Consider the following 19884-nt stretch of genomic DNA (forward strand, 5'->3'; position numbering starts at 1 on the left):
AGTTCATGGAGGGATACATGATAGTGTGGTGGAGGAGTGACTGATTCTAGTGATTCATATGCCCAAATGTGATGAATTTACGAAGAATTGGAATATATTCTCATAACCGCTATCATGTGGGGAGTGTACAACTGCATGTCATGTATTTTGCCCAAAGGTGATTATATGATTATGCGTGTAACTCTCTGGATGTGTACTTGTATGTCAAGTTACACAGTGCTCACATGATGCTAATTATATACATTGCTTGATTTTCAGTCACCTTTTCTATAATTAATAAATTCATTATTATTGAGGTTTTTACTGCTTCAAATTTTAAGCTGTGGACATATGATTTGTTGCTTGAGAAAAGAGCAATTGAATTTGCTTACTATCTATGAAGCGTTCCATTCTAGAACACTTGAAAAGAGGTTTGCCTGCGAACTGCACTGCTATAAGATGATGGAAGCCTTAGTTGCTTGAAATTATGTCTTGTCTGATATTGAAATTAAGACATATCTGCAAAAATTGTGTTTAAGTCCTAATGATATATACATCTTGTGTATAATTAAAGGTTGTTTCCGAAAGTTTTCTATTTAAGGAAAATGATCGAGATAAAGAATAAAACAATTACAATTAGTCTTAAAAGGTTGTCAAGTTTAACAGTGGCCGTGAGTATTTTGGCAAGTATGACAATGCGAAATAGCTTAAAGGGTCATTTGTCAAATACTTGGTAGATTCTGGGGTGGTAATTTAATTACTATACTTGAAAATTTTGACAAAAAGATTTGGCCGAAAGGCATAAATGCACCATATTGAACATGGTGATGAGTATGATTAGTAAGACTAATTTATTTGGTTTTTTGTGGGCTGATATTATGAAAGTAATTTTTTCACATACAAAATATATCTCTTATCAAAGTTGTTTCATAAACTTCTTTTGAGTTATAAATTGGACATAAATTACTTGAATCATATGAAATTTAGAGGTATCATGCAAAAGTGAGGTTATCTAATCCAATATTAAATGCGTTGGAATTCAGATCCACTCGAAATTATTTTGTATCTTATCTAGATTGTTAAAGGGGTATTGATTTTATGATCCTAAAGAAGGTACAAAAATTATGGAATCACATACTCTAAAATTTCTAAAGATTGACGTAATTGTAGAGGATAGCTGCTCTCGGACTATTAAAGATAATAGTATGATGGATGTTACTATGTTTTTGTCTTTACCTATATAGATAATTATGGAATCTCTTGTGCCACAGACTAAACTTGTTGAGGTTCAAGGTACTATTCTTGATATAGTTTATAATGAAATTTCTTAAACCTCTCAAGTGCATAATGAAGTGGTTATAGCTTTATTAAGGAGATTTGTTAAGGAAAGACGATTAGTTATACCATCAGACTATATAGTTATTTGTGAGAGCATGATTACAATATCCACTATATGGTTGATGTAATGACATATTTATAAATGTTGTTTCTTATTCTCAATCAAGTATGTGATTAGATGCCATAAAATGTGATATACAATCTATGAAACATCATAGTGTTTGGAAACTAATTTACTTTCCTAAAGATCATAAGTTCATTAGTTGCAAATTGGCATACAAAACTAAAAGAATTTCAAAGAAAGATTGTGAAATTTAAAGCCAAATTGGTAACTAAAGTTTTCACTCTGAAAGATGGGTAGATTGTTTATAGTGAAGAAATAATTATTTCTTTAAATATTCTTTCAGAGTGAACGTGACATTAATAATTTATTTTGATATAAAGTTACGCCAAATAGATACAAAATCTATATTGTTCAATTTGAGAATTTTGCAACAAATGTTTCAAGTAAACTTGTGTGTAGACTGAAAAGTCTTATTTATAGTCTTAAGCAAGTTTCCAGACAATATTATTAAAGTTTCATAGTGTTGTTATTTTGTTCAATTGAGAACAAAGTAATTCAATATACTGCAAGGTCAGTGGGAGGAAATTTATTTTTTCTCATACTTTATGTACATGATATTTTGCTTACAAGTTGTGACCTTGAGACATCTTATATCCTTTGTACTAAGGTCTGTAAGGATTGTTTTTGCCATATTATATTAGATTTTCTCGGAGGACATTTGTTGATTGTATATTGGAAATATTCAATATACATTATTGAAAGCCATGAATTGCTCCTGTTGTTAAGGGTAATGGACTAAATCTATCACATTGTCCTTATTTAGATATTGAGAAAATCTAATTAAATGGTGTACCATGTGTCAGTGCACTTAAAAGTATAATGTATGCTCAAATTTGCACTAGACTAAATATCGTCTTTGTGACGGGACTTCTAGGCAGATATCGATCAAATTCAGGACGCGATCACTGGGTTGCTGCCAAGAAGATTTAAAGGTACTTAAAGAAGACAAGAGATTATATGCTAATTTATAGACATGTTCAATTCTTGCAGTTAGTAATGTATTTAGATGTAAACTTTGCTGACTGTTCTGATGACATGCAATCAATAACAGAATACATATTTATGTTAGCAGTAAGTGCAGTAAATAAAGTTCTATGTCATCTTCTATTATGTAAGCAGTGTTAGTAACATTCTTTTAGGCTGTTACTTGGGCTTTTAGGCTTCAGAACCTCATGAAAAGAGTTGATAGTTTTAACTTTATGGATAGATCCATACGGTTGTATTGAGATAACAAATTTGTAGTATTATTTATTTACTACAAAGATCTCAAGGGGTCTAAACATATGGTAGTCAAAATTTTTTACCAAAAGCAAACGGTACAGAAAGGTGACGTTTTAATATAATATATTTTCACAGATGATGTGATTGTAGATCCATTAAGTAAAGGCCCACGCCCGTGTGTATTTGAGTGACATATCGTTAGCATGGGCCTAGGAGCATCATGAGATGCTGTTATTTAGTGGGAGCTATTTTGGCTTTACTTTGATAAAGGTTTCATCTGTGTTCGTTACACTTTGTAACGGTTTGATATGTGTCAACTTTTGCATTCAATAAAATATTTTTGAATGTATTGTTATTATGTTGAATACATATTGATAAAATCTCAAGGGATTGTAATAAAATCTCGAGGGATTGTATAAACCTTGAGTGAAGGCTAGGGGCATCCGGGCATCCGGTTATTAGCCTTGTGCATATATCTTGTGATACATAAAGAAAGGTTAACCATAAGGACAAGACATATGCGGGTTCATTGGAACCATAAAGCATTCTCTAGTGGCACAAGTTTTTGTGACATCTAAGGTAAGAGAATGGTGATTGACAAATGGGGTCTCTCTATGAGAGATGTGATCCATTTGACACAAACCCATATTAAATCCATATCAATAAATTTGAGAACATTCGTGACCATGGAAGGCTTTGTATGTATACATGCAGTTATCGCCATTATTCGGTGTTTAAGACTTTATGGGATAGGATTGACTATTAAGAATTATCTTTGGACCAAATGTGCGCACATACAGTACGATTTCAATTAATATAGTCCAAGTGGGCGAATGTAAAAGTTTTCATAATGTTGACTAAATTAATTAATATTGTAATTTACTGTTTTTACGGTTATCGTAAAACAGGGTTGGTCTAAAGTGAGATAGAATGTTTCTTAATTAGTCTAATATGGGCTGGCTAGTGTGGGCCGAGTTGAGTCTAGCCCGTAATGAGGGGGACTGGCTAGAAACTCTATAAATAGTGCTCAAGTCTCTCCTCTAACCCTAATTCTCACATGGATCCTCACCTAAGGGGCGTTTACCTAATGCTACACGTGAGGGGGCCGCCTCATTGAGCCAGTGATACGGAGGGCAATAGAGGAGAATGACTTGATGCGTGGATCCCCTTGATATATATGGGTAATCCTTTTTATGCTTCTGCTTTATGTTCAATGGATCCCAAAACAGGTGTGTTAATCTTTCTACTCAATTATGCATGTTCTTGTTCTGGTTATGGAGATCTTGGGGTTGCGCAATTTGCGTCCAACAGCCGCCTCTCTCCTTGGGATCAAGTTTGGTCCTTTTTCAGCTCAGGGCCACCTCTGGAGTTGTGGCTAGGACGCCCCCGCTACCGTTGTTGCTCTGCCTTCTCTGTCCCTCCGCCGTTCTCTACAAAGCGCGTGCGTGAGGGAGAGAAGAGAGAGAGACATACCGGGGTTGGGCTAAGAAGAACAGAGAAAAAGAAACGATCGGGCCTAGGCGGCCCGCCCCCACACCCCTCCCCCCCAAATTACTATTTGCTAGTCTAGCCATTTGTCCATTTTTGTTGTTTTCATTTTTTGATGACTTACCTAGCCGACAAAATCAGGCATCGACAGGACCTACTCCTGTTTCTCCTATTCATAAGCAAGAATCTATTGATCAATAAATAAATAAAACGGTCTTTCAAATGGTGATGAAGAATTATAAAGAGAAGAAAGAAGGAAATACTGTTTCTCAAATTTGATAACTAAACCTCAAGAGAAGTCTTCATGATCGCGAGAGTTTGAACAGCACATTATTCCAGAATTGATAATAAAAAAACCTACATGATCTCATAAACACTAACAGACCACAAAATAGCCAGAAGCCAATGACGAACCCAAGCGGCATGCCCATATAAAACCACTTTCTCTCACTATCATCATAGTCGCCAAGCTTCTTCCATCCCGTTCGTGGTGATTGAGCAACTTTTGTTGAGCAAAAGTCACACAATCCGAGGTTGCCTTCAAAAGAACTTTTTGAGAATGTGAGAAACTGTCCGCTTGTTGGGATGTTTCCTACAAGTTGATCATTTGAGAGGTTTAGTACCGAAAGGAAATTAAGATTTGCAAGCTAAGCTAGTTTGGTTCCATTGAGGTAATTCCTTGACAGGTCTAGCGATTCAAGCTGACCTAGATTCCCCAAAACAGGAGGAATTGAACCCGAGAGGGCATTGTGTGATAGGTTGAGAACATGAAGTAATTTGAGATCTCCTAGTGTATCTGGTATTGGACCCGCCAATCCGTTGCTCGAGAAGTCGATCAACTTGAACATTGTCAGGATCTTAACGAATTCTAGCTTTACACCTTTCAAGGTTACCCTCATTGTATCTTTATAGTAAATCCTAATCATATTGAGTGTGTAATCATAAATCATATATTGTTGGTAATCATAGTCAACATTGGCCTTCATAGCCACCCAAGATGCAAGGAGACTCGTAGGCAGAGTGCCATTGAAATCGTTTGAAGACAAATAAATGATTTGAAGCATCTCCCAGGTGCTATCACTATGTGTACATCCAATTTCCCATGCAATTTGTTGGATCGTAAAATAAGGACATGGAGATAGTCAAGATGGCATGGAAATGTCCCATCTATTTGATTGTCCCCAATGTTCAAGAAATCCAACATCCCACAATTCACCAACGACAACGAAATCTACATGTTATCGGGATATTTTGCGGAATCTTGCCATTCAACTGGTTATTCCTGAAATTCAATATTATGGGCGACTCCTTCATTAAACAATCAGGAATACTTCCATTCAGATGGTTATGTGATAAGTCAAGCACTTCAAGATTACCAATTTTGCAAATAGATTGCGGAATGCACCCATGGAGATTATTCTTCGAGAGGGAGAAGAACACCAATTTTGATAAGTTGTCGCTGATGTCATTCAGAATAATAGAATTTATATTGTTACTTGAGAAATCCAAGTAGAAAGCAAATGACTGGAAGGATAGCATATTCCCTCGAAGCTTGTTTGAATGGAGGTCGACCACTCCTAGAGTAGGAGAAAGATTGCCTAGGGGTGTTTGAGAATCCTCAAATAAATTAGAGGAAAGATTGAGATGATTAAGACTTTTTAGTGTCCATATCCATCTCGGTATATTTCCTCGAATATTATTGTGGGAGAGGTCAAGGAAGCTCAACTTGGATTGGTTAGCCAAAAACTAAGGCAATGTCGTCAATTGGCAGGAAGCCAAATATAAGGATGTAAGGTCGGGGAATGAAGAGGCATGGGAAGCAGAATTTGTGGCATTAATGGAAAAACAATTGTAGGAAAGACCCAAATAGGAAAGATTTCTCAACTGCTTAACCCAATTAATATGAAATGAGCCACTTAAATTATTGGAAGAAAGTGAGAGTTGGTTGAGTCCTCGGAGTTCCCATATAAACATTGGCAGTTCTCCTCCTATATCATTGTTGCTCAAATCAAGTGTTTTCAGCATGTGTGATGGAGCATGAAAAGATCCCTTCAATTGACTAGAAAATCGATTGTTGGAAAGTAGGAGATCCTTGATCGATGGATGCGTGAACAAGGATGAAGGAATATTTCCTTCAAGTAAATTGGATCGCAAGTCGAGAATAAGAAGACTCGAGAGGGATTCCCATTGTATCAAATCAATCGGTCCAGTTAGACTATTGGAGGACAAAGTGATTTGTACCAGATTCTTGGACTTGCTGAGTGATGGAACTGGACTAGTAAAATTGTTGGATGAGAAGATCAAATAAGAAAGTCGCGAGAGATTAGTGAAAGAGCTTGGGATATTTCCATCAAAGTTGCACCCCTCCAATTCTATTGTTGATAGATTCCTGAGATTACCAATCGAATCCGGGAGCCTCCCAGACATGTCAGTGTCACTAAGAACCAATGTTTGGAGAGAATTATTCTTCGAAAATTCTGGCAAAGAACCATGGAGGGAGTTGGATGATAGGTCAAGGGTTTGAAGTGTTTGAACCTGGAAGATTTCATGAGGAAATTCTCCATGCAGGCCAGCTCCCCATAGGCTCAAAGTTTTCAAGTTGGAGAAATTCGATAAGGAACTAGGAACTGTGGCGGACAAGTTATTGCCATCGAGTTGAATGACTAACAAATTAGCAAGACTCATAAGGGAAGCATTGATAGGACCAGACAGAGAACATGAAGACATGCTCAACACCTCAAGTTTCGGCACTGAAGAAGACAACACGTCGCACCATTCATTTCCACAAGCAAACATATTGACCCCATCAAGGTACAGCTCCCTTAACTCCCTCAAATCCCCAATCAGTGACCTCATATCGGGCTTCTCAAGTTTCAGCCCAGCCCAACTAAGATCAAGAGTATGTAGCTTCGTCAGGCACGATAGCTCCACAGGAATTTGCCCAGCGAATCCAGCATTGGACAAGTTGAGATGCGCCAAGCGGCTGAGATTTGCAAGGCTCGACAGAATTGCCACAGTGTAGAAGGCATTGAACGCCAAGTTCAGGCTCCGAAGGAACTCGAGCCTGAAGAGGTTCGACGAATCGTCGATTCCGCCAGAGATCGACTCTTCACTCAAATCAAGACCGACCACAAGACCATCCTCGCACGTCACGCCGCTCCATGAATTGGCACTTTGGTCCCATTGTACTAGCTTGGAAGACTCAGAGGCGTTGAAGACGAGGCTGTTTCTCAGCTCGAGCAACAGCAATCTTTGGTCAACGCCAAGACACTGGTCTGATGCTGAAGCCGTAGTAACGTCGGAGAAGATCGAGATCGTGGATATGGCAAGAAGAAGCCATGAGACCATCGAGCCGTTCATCGGAAGAAGTTGAGGAAGAAAGTTAGTCCAGCACTGAGGGTCAACCGAAACAGAATCAACACTGGGGAGTGGAGGAGCTGTCCGAGGAAAGCGCAATGCCTTGTGTTGAAATTCGGGATGTCATTCCTTAGTCACCGAAGTTTGGCTTTTATTTCACTTTTGACAATACTAGCATAAATATTATTTATTTAACATGCTTTTTCAATCGAAACGAAATGCGATAATTTTATTGTCAAGGAGAAAAGGGGAAAATTAAGGAAATCCACCTAAAATGTTGAGATTAGAACTTGACATCCCTCAGAAATATTTTTGGCTTGTCTTTTAAAAAAAAAAAACAAATGATTTGTGTAGAGATCCATTAAAAGTAGATAATGGATATATATACAAAACACATACATTATAGTCACTTTCTTTTATTAAATTAGTAGATTCAAGAAAAGAAATCAAAAGATTTACTTATATTTGAATTTGATTGTAAATATTTTATAGTACTATTGAAAAGCGGAAAAAGTATAAACTAAAGAATTGGATGATTAATTACGAAGTATGAAATAGGAAAATACAATATGTTGAAAAGATAGAATGGAAAACCAAATAAGCAAAAACTACGAATAAATTTCTCTTTTATTAAACTGAAAAGAAAAATAAGAAGAAAAAGGAAACAGGCTAAAAGAAAAATGATGAAACAATGGGCGTTATGTGGTTTAAAGGAAGATAAAAAGAGCGAAATATCCAAAAAAAAAATTAAATTAAAATTAAAATTAAAACAAAGAAAAGGAAAAGCGTACTGTAAGCATGTTCAAAAGAAAGAAAAGAAAAAGCGAACTGTAAGCATGTTCAAAAGAAAGAAAAGAAAAAGCGAACTGTAAGCATGTTCGGCTATCGCAGGAAAAACAAGGGATGCTTCAGCTTGGAAATTGGGAGCAGTCAAAGTAAACGCCTGCTGCTGGGGGCGATTCTGTCTAGTGTTAACGTTCGTTGCGGCATTGATGATGTTGTGTTCTTTCTCCGTGGAATCATGTTTAGGGTATAGGAGCAAAAACGCGTTTGGTTTTGTCGTCTTTTCCGTAATCGTTTGCGGATTTCTTGGCGTCAATTTAAGTTGTGCGGGCCAGATCAAGAGAAATCAAACTTCAATAAGTAGGATATGACGAGCCTAGGAAATTGGTTTATAATCTATGGTTAGTGATGAAAACCGATATGAAAACAGAATTTGGTTTATTAGAATGATCGAGAAATTCACACTTCAAGAAGCGTTAGATTTTATATTGGATCCATGCAGTTGTGACTGCTGAAGCTAGATATTGAATCAAAGATGGATTCAATTTTCATGTGAATGGGCTAGTTTTTGGATGGATAGTTGACGGACAAAAGATTGCTGAAAATGTCGTAAGTTCTCTATTATAAGAAAGTACTTTTTGATCACTCGTTCAAATTTGATAACTAAGTGAAAACGAAATTTTTTTTATGGATTGATGGTTTTTTTTGGTTAATTTGGGCTTGGGCCTACTTAAGGGTTCCTAATATTTTAGTAATCTTGATTAGTGTGCTAATGATTCTTATAAGCAAACTCAATTTAATTATATCGTAATTGTGTTATGGGTTTGCACTGGGAAGTGGGAACGTATTTGCTGGGGCTGACTTCCACGGCAGATGTTAGGTAATATTCCATGTCCAAATTTTCTTTGCTTTTCCACCTTAAGTATTATCATCTTGCACAAAGTCACAACCATATGCAAGATTTTCTTGGAACGAATGTCTAGTGATGACCGAGACCGACTTTAAGTGGTGTTGAGGATATTTTTCAGCGGGTACTTAGAAGAGGTCTAGTCAAATCTTGTCTATTATTTACATTTGAACCAGAGTTAAGAATTTAAAACTTGAATACTTGATTTAAACTCAATCAAAGCTTTTTTTTTTTTTTTTTTTATCAAGCTTGACTCGTGATTTATTTTTATAAACTTGAAACGACTTAGTTTGATTCGACTTGATTATCATAAATGAGTTTCTATTGGAGCTTGATTCAAGCTTGAGCTCAAATTCGACTTTTGTAAAATCCGAACTAATGAGACGTGGGCTTGACTTAGTCTTGCACTTTAACTCGTAATAATTTAAGCTAGCTTGTGTGGCTTGATTGGTTTGCACATAAAAGAAGCAATTACAACCTAATGTCGAAGAAGCATGTGAGAAAATGCTAGTAAAGCACTTGATCATTTCAATATTGAGTGTCGCGTATCTCATTCAAGTTGAGTTTTTTCTTCAAATTGGGATAAATCTATTTTTAATCCTCTAATTCATCATATTTGTGCGATTGGATCCTCAATAGAGGAAGCCATTCCCACTTCGATGGACGGCTGGAGTCCACCGTGACCGCTTCTTAGAAGGTCAAACCTGTAATAAGTTCTTCACATTTTCCAACTATCACCAATCACTGCCACGGCATTCGCGGCCACCAAATCCTCCAACCCTTCTCGTGTCTCTCGCTTTTCCACCTTTGTCTTCTACATATTACTCTCTTATTTTTTTCCTAGAACATGAACTTTTGCATTAAATTCTAATATAGTCTTGTTTGTCAATTTTTTCCTGAAAATAGTGATGTTATGTGGCATTACAGCCATTATTGGCCGTCCTTTGGGTTCTGCTGGCAATTTACATGGACAAATTCATTCAAAATGATTTTCGAGTAATGTTATTTGCTATTTGTTTTTTTTTAATACTGACGTAGCTTCACACTTTTGAAGGTTAAATTCACTGTATCTTTAAAATAGAGCCCCATATTCAAAATATAACTCATACTACAGGTGAAAGAAGCCTACATCAGCCTTCATCACAATTTCGACCTTCAAATTCTATAATAGAATATTTTTTAAATAAGAGTCATTTACATCAGACCAATTACTTGATACGAAATACCGCTTTGTCTCATAGACATAATTAAGATGCCACAAAGAACTACATTGGCAAAGCCACAAAGTTGAAAAATTCTGGATTATATCAAAATGCGTATAATGGATATAAGACTGAATCAATAATTTTTCTTTGGGTAATTGCACCAGGAATCTTAAAACTTGAAGCGTTAGTGTACTCAATGTGCTCAACGCAGAGCCATGCAAGCTTCGCATCTTCAAGCTCGCTATCTTGCGGAGCCGTCCCTGAGACCGCATTGAATCAAATGTCTGCGGGAGTAAAATTATCAGAATCCTGAGCCAGCCATCTCCCACCGACCTGTCTCAATGAAAGCTTCCCGTCTTCGTTCTTCTTCGCTTCCAGGATCCTCAACGTTTTCAACTTCCCACGGAGAACCTCTAGCCCCTTCTTGGAGTACTTTGGTGCCACCAGTCTCATAGAACATTCAAGTTTCGCCATCAGTTGGGCTTCTATATGCACAGAAGGACAATGCAAGGTTAGTGTTGATGTTCAGCTCAATCAATTTTATCAAGTGAAACATTACAATACTGACTCAGCAATAGGAGACCCACACCTACACCAGCATTGTTGTCCAATTTCGAGGGATGCCCGTGCTGAATGAGGTTTTAAGTTTCAAAAACTCGCGATCCTTTGTATTTATCAGAGAATTATAATATATTATGCAATGTGACAATAGGCATAACATTTGTAGCCTATTTCGCAGCTCAAACTAGTTGACTCAAGAATGAGCTTCAATCTGGAACTCTATGGATTTAAAAAATGACAAGCCTCTTTCAGTTTGCTATACTATATAAGGAAATTAGAATTTTCTTTTTGTAACTTACATAATGAAATAAGTATATACCTCATCAATTTCTACGTTGAAAGGCCACTATACCACCAAATGCACTAACCTTTGACTGCTAATCTGCATGCTTCAAGAATATCACCACCGGAAGCCACCCCACAAGGATTTTTAAGCTTTACAACGACACATGTAGGGTCGCTAAACTGGGATACGTAATTTAAGGCAGCATCCGCATCCAGATAGTTATATGACATTTCCTGCAGCATCAATACATAATTCACAACAAATGAGAGAGAGATCTGCTATTGTTACCATGATCTGTTGATGAAGTAAAAGAATTTCATGGAAAAAAAACTATTCTTGCAATTGCTCAGAGACTTCTAAAGAGCATCTAATCTCATCTCAAAGACATGATTATGATACTAAAAAGGAAGCCAATTAGTCCCCTTTGTATCGCTAATCTCCTTCGCAAAACATTATTAGTGTTTCCTTATAACTAACATTCTGCACACCAACATATTCAGATAGTTGATCTGGGAAAGAAAAGAAACTAGATGCTCCTTAAGAATGATTTGTAATATTATGTCAACCTGCCAACAAAACCGGAAGTTGAAGCTACCCGGTCAGATGGCGTAATTTGGTATATAAATGCTCTATATTTGCCATCACACATAGGCTAGCATTTTACCACAAATTGAAGGATGGAAGATCATTATGTTGAAGAAGCAAATAAATTGCCTGAGAGATTCAAAATGAGTACCCCCTGTTCTAATCCCATATTGATTTCTTGAGCCCTTTGTCAATTTATCAAAAAGCTTTAGCTATTAGATGAAAATAGTGTCTATTATTTAGATTCAAATTTAGAAATTGCCTCCTCTATCTAATGAAGTTTTCAAAGCTAGATAATTACTAGATTCGCTGCAATTTCAACTTCCTCAAAAGATTGACATTGATGTAAAAATATGACATTCAAGGACTCACCTTTCCATGATGTTGGAATGCAGTTGCAATACCACCTCCATTAACCTCAGCAAGACTCTTGTCCACATGCAGCCTTCTGCTGGGGATTTTCACCATAATGAAGAGAACTTTTAAGAGATAGAGGCACTGTTAAGCTAGAAGGGAATTTCTCTATCAAAAGGAAGAGTTGTCAACCTCCACATAAATCTGTTAAAAACTAACAAGGTAACAGAACCTACTGAAATTATTGATTTTCAAAGGAAACAAACTAAAGGATACATCAGAACTAAGTCTCTAAAAAAGCCCCTTGCATGTGTTTAGACCTACATGCATTTTTAATTGCCTTTGTAGCTATGACATCAATTGAGAACACGAACCAGATGAATACCTCCAGTTGCTTGTCTCCAGAGCCACTCTAACACTGCAGAATCATAGGAAGCAACATGTTGAAAGGCCTTCCAAGAAAGTTTTCTACGGAACTGTTGATCATCTCCATTACTCTTCAGGAACTCCAGCAGCACAGGGTAGTCATGTGAATCAACCACAACTAAGACATCCTGATGATTCTGTTAGAAGATAAATGCCAACATCAATTCAGATTAAGGGCATATAATGGCAATTGATGCAAAATTACAGAAAAATTTACCACATGCATATTGATACATAAAGGGACAAAGCCAGCAACATTTCTTCGAAAAAAGTGCAACATATCAGACATACCTATTTTAGTTTATAATTTAACAAGCAAAATTGTTTTTTAGCATAAAAGCATGAGAGAAATCATTACCCAAATAGTAAAAAGATAATCTGGAGTCGCAATCTCAATGGAAAAGTTAACATGCTTTCAGTCAATTACATGCCTCAGTTACAAGTGCCGTCATAGCAAAGTTTGCTGGATATCCGCAAGCCCAGTGTGACCGAAGACACCAATACAATCATATTCTCTCATACGTCCAAATTGAGATGCAATGAAGCAAAACTGAAACATAAGCAAGTCTATGCTCTAATAACAATGAACATGAACATGTAATAGTAAAAAACCTTTGCGGCAGCTCTGATCGTGGCAGGACCACCAATATCAACATTCTCAATTCCATCTTCAAATCAACCACAGAGGTAGCTTTGTCGTAGAAAGGATACAAATTAACCACCACTACATCAGAAGTACCTGCACAAGTTCCATCTTGCATTTAGTATAGCAAAATTATGTAGGACCATAGTAACACCGAGAACATTATTTGTTTATCCTCAGAATTTCTAAGCTGAAAAATGGTCAGAATGTTACCACAGGACAACTCGCCAATTCTGTGCTTACCAAGAGCCTCCATGTGATGCTGTTGATCTCTCCTAGCAAAAATTCCTTTATGAATATGAGGATGCAAGGTCTTTACGTGACCATCCAGCTGTTAAATAGAGTAATGTAACATTCCCAAGTTAAAATCTAAATCATTTTGCCAAAAGAAGATTATTCTGTTTGGTGTGTGCCCAGTTGTAGAGAAGAGATGAAATTATCATATGTCATGAATGTTAAAGAGGGAAATCCTTGGTCAAAGGTCTCAAACGACAGAGATATCACAACCGCTCACAAAGAGAGGCACCATGACTACTTGAAATGTACTAATTGAATATTGTGATCTTGAATTTAGTAGCGAAGTAATTCTTCTTAGTAAGGGGTGCTAGCAAGCACACTGCAAAAGTGCACTCACTTCAACTTTTAGTAAGACAAGAAGTATTTGCAGAAAAGAAGAAAAGATAGGTGCTAGGTTTCGATGGCTCAACAAGTTTGTAAGGATGAATGGATCTCAAAAGGGAGAAAATATAAGTTTGGGGCATCAGGTGCTCTATGCTGCCTAAGGACAAATGGCACTCACATTCACGACAGAATCTTGAAAATATGGTTTCAGTAGAGGAACTTTCGAAAATCTTTGATAAGCATTAATGACTAGAAATTGATTTTTTTTGTCATGAGCTGGAAAGTCTTGAGCTGTCTGAAGTGGTTAAGGTATCTGATTTATGCCTTCATTGTTAGGAATAGATGTAGCATGATAATGTTAGCAAAAGCTGTGAAGGTCCCAGAAAAACCACTTGAAGCCAAGAGGGATTTCAAATTGTATGGCATCAGTGCAGTGCCATCTCGACTGTCATCATCACTCGTTACAATCAGCCTCCTAAGACAAGGCAACTAAAGAACGAAAAGAATAAACAATGCAAGTAAGGGACAAAAGAAACAAACCATCTCCGGAAGCAAGTAAGCTGTTCCACTTTGGTGACGGACAAACCAGCATTTTCCAGAGTAGATGCGGCTCCTCCAGTTGAGACAACAGTATACCTAAATGTTTTAATCGGTTAAGACAACATGAACACTTGAATATGCTGACCCGACAAGTACTCATACCATGAGCACCCCTGTATAATAATACTATACACAAGCAGTGAAACGTGCCTACAATCCAATCCAACAAAAACAGTGTGGCTTTTGCACTTAAGCACACGAACACGCACAATCCAATACATTGAAGAAAGGAAAAAAATCAGATTTTTTTGCATTTACAAAAGGGCACACGCCCAGAAAAAATGAACGACGACGCTGAAGCAGCCCTCTTCATAATCTGGAATGATAAGATCAACGAAGAAGTTAAAGACACGAGAGAAAAGAGGGGTACGAGGAGAAGAAGGGCGCAGCTCCTTGTCGGGCGCAGCTCCTTGTCGGGCGCGGACAGAATCTCAGCCTCGGCAGCCATGGCTTTGATCGGAGGAGCAGCGCGCGACGACGAACACGATTGAAGTCGAACACACGCCACAGGTACCTGCGACCCCCATGAGGCAAGACGGAGAGAAAGCAGATAGAGTCGAGAGCTGAGACTGAAAGCCACACAAAAAAACAAGGACCAAACGAAAAGAAAACAAAAAATTTATGAGATGAACGAATTGCGCCGGAATTTCTACCGGCGGAGAGGTGGAAGGGCAAGTTCTTGTCCGGTGAATGGTGGAGAAGTGAAGCAAAGAGCTCCGGAAAGAAGCGGCGGCGGCGGCGGCGGCGGGAGAACCCAACAAAACCCCCTACCTTCTTCGCGCGGCGCAGGAAGACGGCCGTGGACGTGGCAAAGGCACAAAGGAAAAATGCTAAATGCCTTCGAAGTTGCATTTTTCTATCCTGCGAATAAATTTTGCTGATTAATGTTGGAGATATAGTTGCCACGCTTGGATTAATCGATTATTTCCTTATACATTGTCTGATTGTGAAGAGAAGAAGAACAAAATACTCTTGCTCAAGTTTGATGGTTGAACCTCACCGGAAATTTTCATGGACGTAAGAATTTGAATAGCACTTTATCCCAGAATCTATAATAAGCAAACCTCCATGATCTCATAAACATTAATGGACCACAAAAAACCCAGAAGCCAATGACAAACCCAAGTGGTATGCCCATGTAAAACCACTTTTTCTCACTATCATCATCGTCGCCATTGTCACCAACTTCTTCCATCCCATTCGTGGTAATTGAGCAACTTTTGTTGAGCAGAAGCCCACACAATCCGAGGTTTCCTTCAAAAGAACTCTTGGAAAATGTGAGAAACTGTCCGCTTGTTGGGATGTTTCCTACGAGCCGATTGTTTGAGAGGTTTAGTAAGGAAAGAAAATCAAGATTTGCAAGCTGAGGTGGTATGCTTCCATTAAGGTAATTCACTGATAGATCCAGCGACTCAATCTTATGCAAATTCCCCAATATAGGAGGAATTGAACCCGAGATGACATTGTGTGATAGGTTGAGGGCATAAAGTGCTTTGAGATCTCCAAGTGTATTGGGTATTAGACCCTCCAATTTATTGCTCGAGAAGTCGATCAATGTGAAAATAGTCCAGATTTTAACGAGTTCTAGCCGTAGATCTTTCAAGGTTGCACTCATCGTATCCTCATAATAAAGCTCATCATCATAGAAATCAAGAAACTGATATTGTAAATGATTGAAGTCCTTATTAGCCTTCATAGCCTCCAAAGATGCAAGGAGACTCACAGGCAGTGTGCCACCAAAGTCGTTTGAGGACAAGTCAATGATTTGAAGCATTTGCCAAGTGTTGTGACTATGCGGACATCCAATTTCCCCATACAATTTGTTGGATCGTAAAACAAGGACACGGAGACGTGACATAGCCATGAAATGGCATGGAAATGTCCCGTCTATTTGATTGTCCCCAATGTTCACAAACTCCAATGCCGTGCAACTTGCCAACGACAACGGAATCTGCCCCTGCAACAAATTCTCACTAATATCTAACGTCTTCAGATTACATGTTCTCGGGATGTTTTATGGAATGTTGCCATTCAACTGGTTATTCCTAAGATTCAATACATCAAGGGACTCCATCAAACAATCAGGAATAGTTCCACTCAGATGGTTATGCGATAAGTCAAGAACTTCAAGATTAATAGCTTTGCAAATAGATGGTGGGATGAAACCATGGAAATTATTCTTCGAGAGGGTAAGGAAAATGATGTTTGGTATCCATCTCGGTATAGTTCCTTCAATATAGTTGTTGGAGAGGTCGAGGGAGGACAATTTGGATTGATTAGCCAAAAACTGAGGCAATGTCGTCAACTGGCAGGAAGCCAAATTTAAGGATGTAAGGTTAGGGAATGAAAAGGCTTGGGAAGCAGTATTTGTGGTATCAATGGAGAAACGATTGTAGGAAAGATCCAAATTCGAAAGATTTCTCAGTTGTTGTACCCAATTAATATGGAATGAGCCACTAAAATTATTGGAAGAAAGCAAGAGGTAGTTGAGCCCTCGGAGTTCCCATATAGAAGTCGGTAGTTCTCCTCCTATATTGTTGTTGCTCAAATCAAGTTTTTGCAGCATGTGCGATGGAGCATCAAAAAATCCCTTCAATTGACTAGAAAAGCGGTTGTCGGAAAGTAAAAGCTCCCGAATCGATGGATGTGTGAACAAAGATGAAGGAATATTCCCTTCAAGTAAATTGAATCCCAAGTCAAGAATAAGAAGACTCGAGAGGGATTCCCATTGTGTTGAATCAATCGGACCAATTAGACTATTGTGGGACAGAGTGACTTGTGTTAGATTCTTGGACTTGCTGAACGATGGAATTGGACCAGTAAAATTGTTGAATGAGAAGTCCAAATAAGACAATCGCAAGAGATTGGTGAAAGAGCTTGGGATATTTCCATGAAAGTTGCAATTCGCTAGTTCTATTCTCGACAGATTCCTGAGATTACCAATTGAATCTGGGAGCCTCCCGGAAATATGCGTGTCACTAAGAACCAATGTTTTAAGAGAACCATTCTCTAGAAATTCTGGCAAAGAACCCTGAAGGAGTTCGTTGGTTGATAATTCAAGAATCTGAAGTGTTTGTACCTGGAAGATTTCATGAGGAAATTCTCCTTGCAGACTGCAACCGATTAGGCTTAGAGTTTTCAAGCTAGAGAAATTAGCAAAGAACCGAGGAATTGTGGAGGACTAGTTGTTGCCACTGAGTTGAATGACCGACAGATTTGCAAGACTCATAAGAGAAGGGTCGATAGGACCATACACAGAACAATAAGACATGCTCAACACCTCAAGTTTCGGCACTGAAGAAGACAAGGTGTTGTACCACTCACTTCCCTCAGTATATAGAATGACCCCATCAAGGTACAGCTCTCTCAACTCCCGCATATCCCCAATTAGCGAGCTCAAATTGCGCTCAAGGTTTAGCACAAGCTCGTCATCATTGCAAAAAAAACTAAGATCAAGAGTACGTAGTTTTGTTAGGCGCGATAGCTCCGCAGGAATATGCATGGTGAATCCAGTATTGGACAAGTTGAGATGTGCCAAGCGGCTGAGATTCGCGAGGTCCAATGGAATCGCCGTGTCGTCGAAGTCATTGAATGCCAAGTTCAGGCTCTGAAGGAACTCGAGCCTAAAAAGGCTCGATGAATTGTCGATTCCACCAGAGATCGACTCTTTACTCAAATCGAGACCCACCACGAGGCCATCCTCACACGTCACACCACTCCAAGAATCAGTGCTTCGGTCCCAACGTACTAACTTGGAGGACTTGAAGCTGTCGAAGATGAGGCTGTTTTTCAGCTCAAGCAACAACGATCTCTGGTCCACACCAGGACATTGGGCTGACGTTGAAGCCATAGCAGCGTCAGAGAAGATGGAGATCGTGAATATCGCAAGAAGAAGCCATGAGACGATCGAACCATTCATCGAAGGAAGAGGTCGAGGAAGAGAGTGGGAAGAGGGAGTCAATCGAAACAGAGTCATCACTGAGTAGTGGAGGAGCGTCATCAAAGGAAAGTGCAAAGCCTTGTGTTGATATCCGGAATGTCTTTAGTCACCAAAGTTTGGCTTTTATTTCACTTTCGACGATACTAGCACAAATATTCTTTATTTAATATGATGTTTCAATGAAAACGAAAGGCCATAATTTTATTTTCAAAGAGAAAAAAAAGAAAATAAAAGAAATCTGCCTAAAATGTTGAGATTAGAACTTAATATCCCTTAGAAATATTTTTGGCTCATCTTTATATATATACATATATACATATATATATATATATATATATATATGATATTACATGATCAGTTTCATTTTTGTACTCATATTAACATGAAGAGATCCATTAAAAGTAAATAATAGATATATATAACATATATATATATATGTATGTATATATATATATATATATATATATATGTATAGATATAATAGCATTTGACCATAACACCAAAATACTTATATTATATAGGGTTAATACCCTAAAAACCCTAAACGGATACACGTGCAACAAGTTATCCCAAGCTAATTTTTTTATTATGAAAAGTCCCAAATTGATACACTTATGATAAATGTACCATAACTGACTTAAAAAAAAAAAAAAAAAACCCTCAAACTGGTATATTTGTGACAAATTTACCCAAAACTAATTTATTCAATCGCCGAAAATCCTAAATCGGTACATTTGTGACAAATATACCCTTTGTAAAATTGGATTAATACCACAAAAAATCACAAAAATTGTATAACTGTGACAAACAGAGAGCAAAATCGCAAATTGACTGTGAATTTGGTCATTGATGATGCTCACAATTGCAAGAAGGTTCAACACATCTATGGTTCGTAGGCATTGTAAATTGGAAATTAATGGTATCGTAGAAAACTCTACTTTGTGTTGTCTTCATTTGGAATTGAAAATGACAAAAAAATAAAAAAACTAAGACCAAAACCAACAGTAATTTGATTTTGACGAAGTAGCGGAAACAATGACCACGATGGAGAAAGATGCATAACTTAAGTAAAGCAAGGGAAAAAAGAGGGTCCACTTTTGATAGACTTCACCGACACATGCTAGAGAAAATAGCGAACTATATGTGCGTGGAATTGATCCATCGTGCACACTAGGAAAGTACCATGGGCCCACCTCCACTGGGTTATTATCATACTTTCTATTCTTTTATATATAAATGCATGTTGAAGAAGCAAACGCGTAAATCACATGGCAAGTGCTAAAAGTCATACCGAGTTTTTCTCTTTGGATTAATAACATGAAAAACCCTAAAATGATATTAATCCTATAATAATTTTACTCCAAATTTATTTTTTGACCACGAAAAGCCCTTAATTAGCACACATGTCACAAATTTATCTTAAACTAACATTTTAACCACACAAAAAAAAACCCAAAATCTATATT

The 19884-nt window shown here is 37.7% G+C and overlaps 2 protein-coding genes and 1 pseudogene across 2 annotated transcripts; all 3 read right to left on the reverse strand.

Moving 5' to 3' along the window:
• Nucleotides 1-4797: 4797 nt before the first annotated feature.
• Nucleotides 4798-7498, reverse strand: LOC120295740 (probable LRR receptor-like serine/threonine-protein kinase At4g36180). The gene is made up of 2 exons (XM_039317217.1): nt 6550-7498; nt 4798-5054 (listed from the first exon to the last, which is right to left on the reverse strand). Exons 1-2 carry the CDS (start codon nt 7496-7498, stop codon nt 4798-4800), a joined length of 1206 nt encoding a protein of 401 aa, XP_039173151.1.
• Nucleotides 7499-10408: 2910 nt separating this feature from the next.
• LOC120286401 lies at nt 10409-15329 on the reverse strand (annotated as a pseudogene).
• Nucleotides 15330-15487: 158 nt separating this feature from the next.
• LOC120295741 (receptor-like protein 6) lies at nt 15488-18328 on the reverse strand. Its single transcript, XM_039317221.1, has 3 exons — nt 17687-18328; nt 16538-17557; nt 15488-16435 (listed from the first exon to the last, which is right to left on the reverse strand). The coding sequence occupies exons 1-3, from the start codon at nt 18326-18328 to the stop codon at nt 15488-15490; spliced, it is 2610 nt and encodes an 869-aa protein (XP_039173155.1).
• Between the last annotated feature and the right edge of the window lie 1556 nt (nt 18329-19884).

This window comes from Eucalyptus grandis, chromosome 1 (assembly GCF_016545825.1).
Source record: "Eucalyptus grandis isolate ANBG69807.140 chromosome 1, ASM1654582v1, whole genome shotgun sequence".
In the NCBI taxonomy this organism is placed as follows: Eukaryota; Viridiplantae; Streptophyta; class Magnoliopsida; order Myrtales; family Myrtaceae; genus Eucalyptus; species Eucalyptus grandis.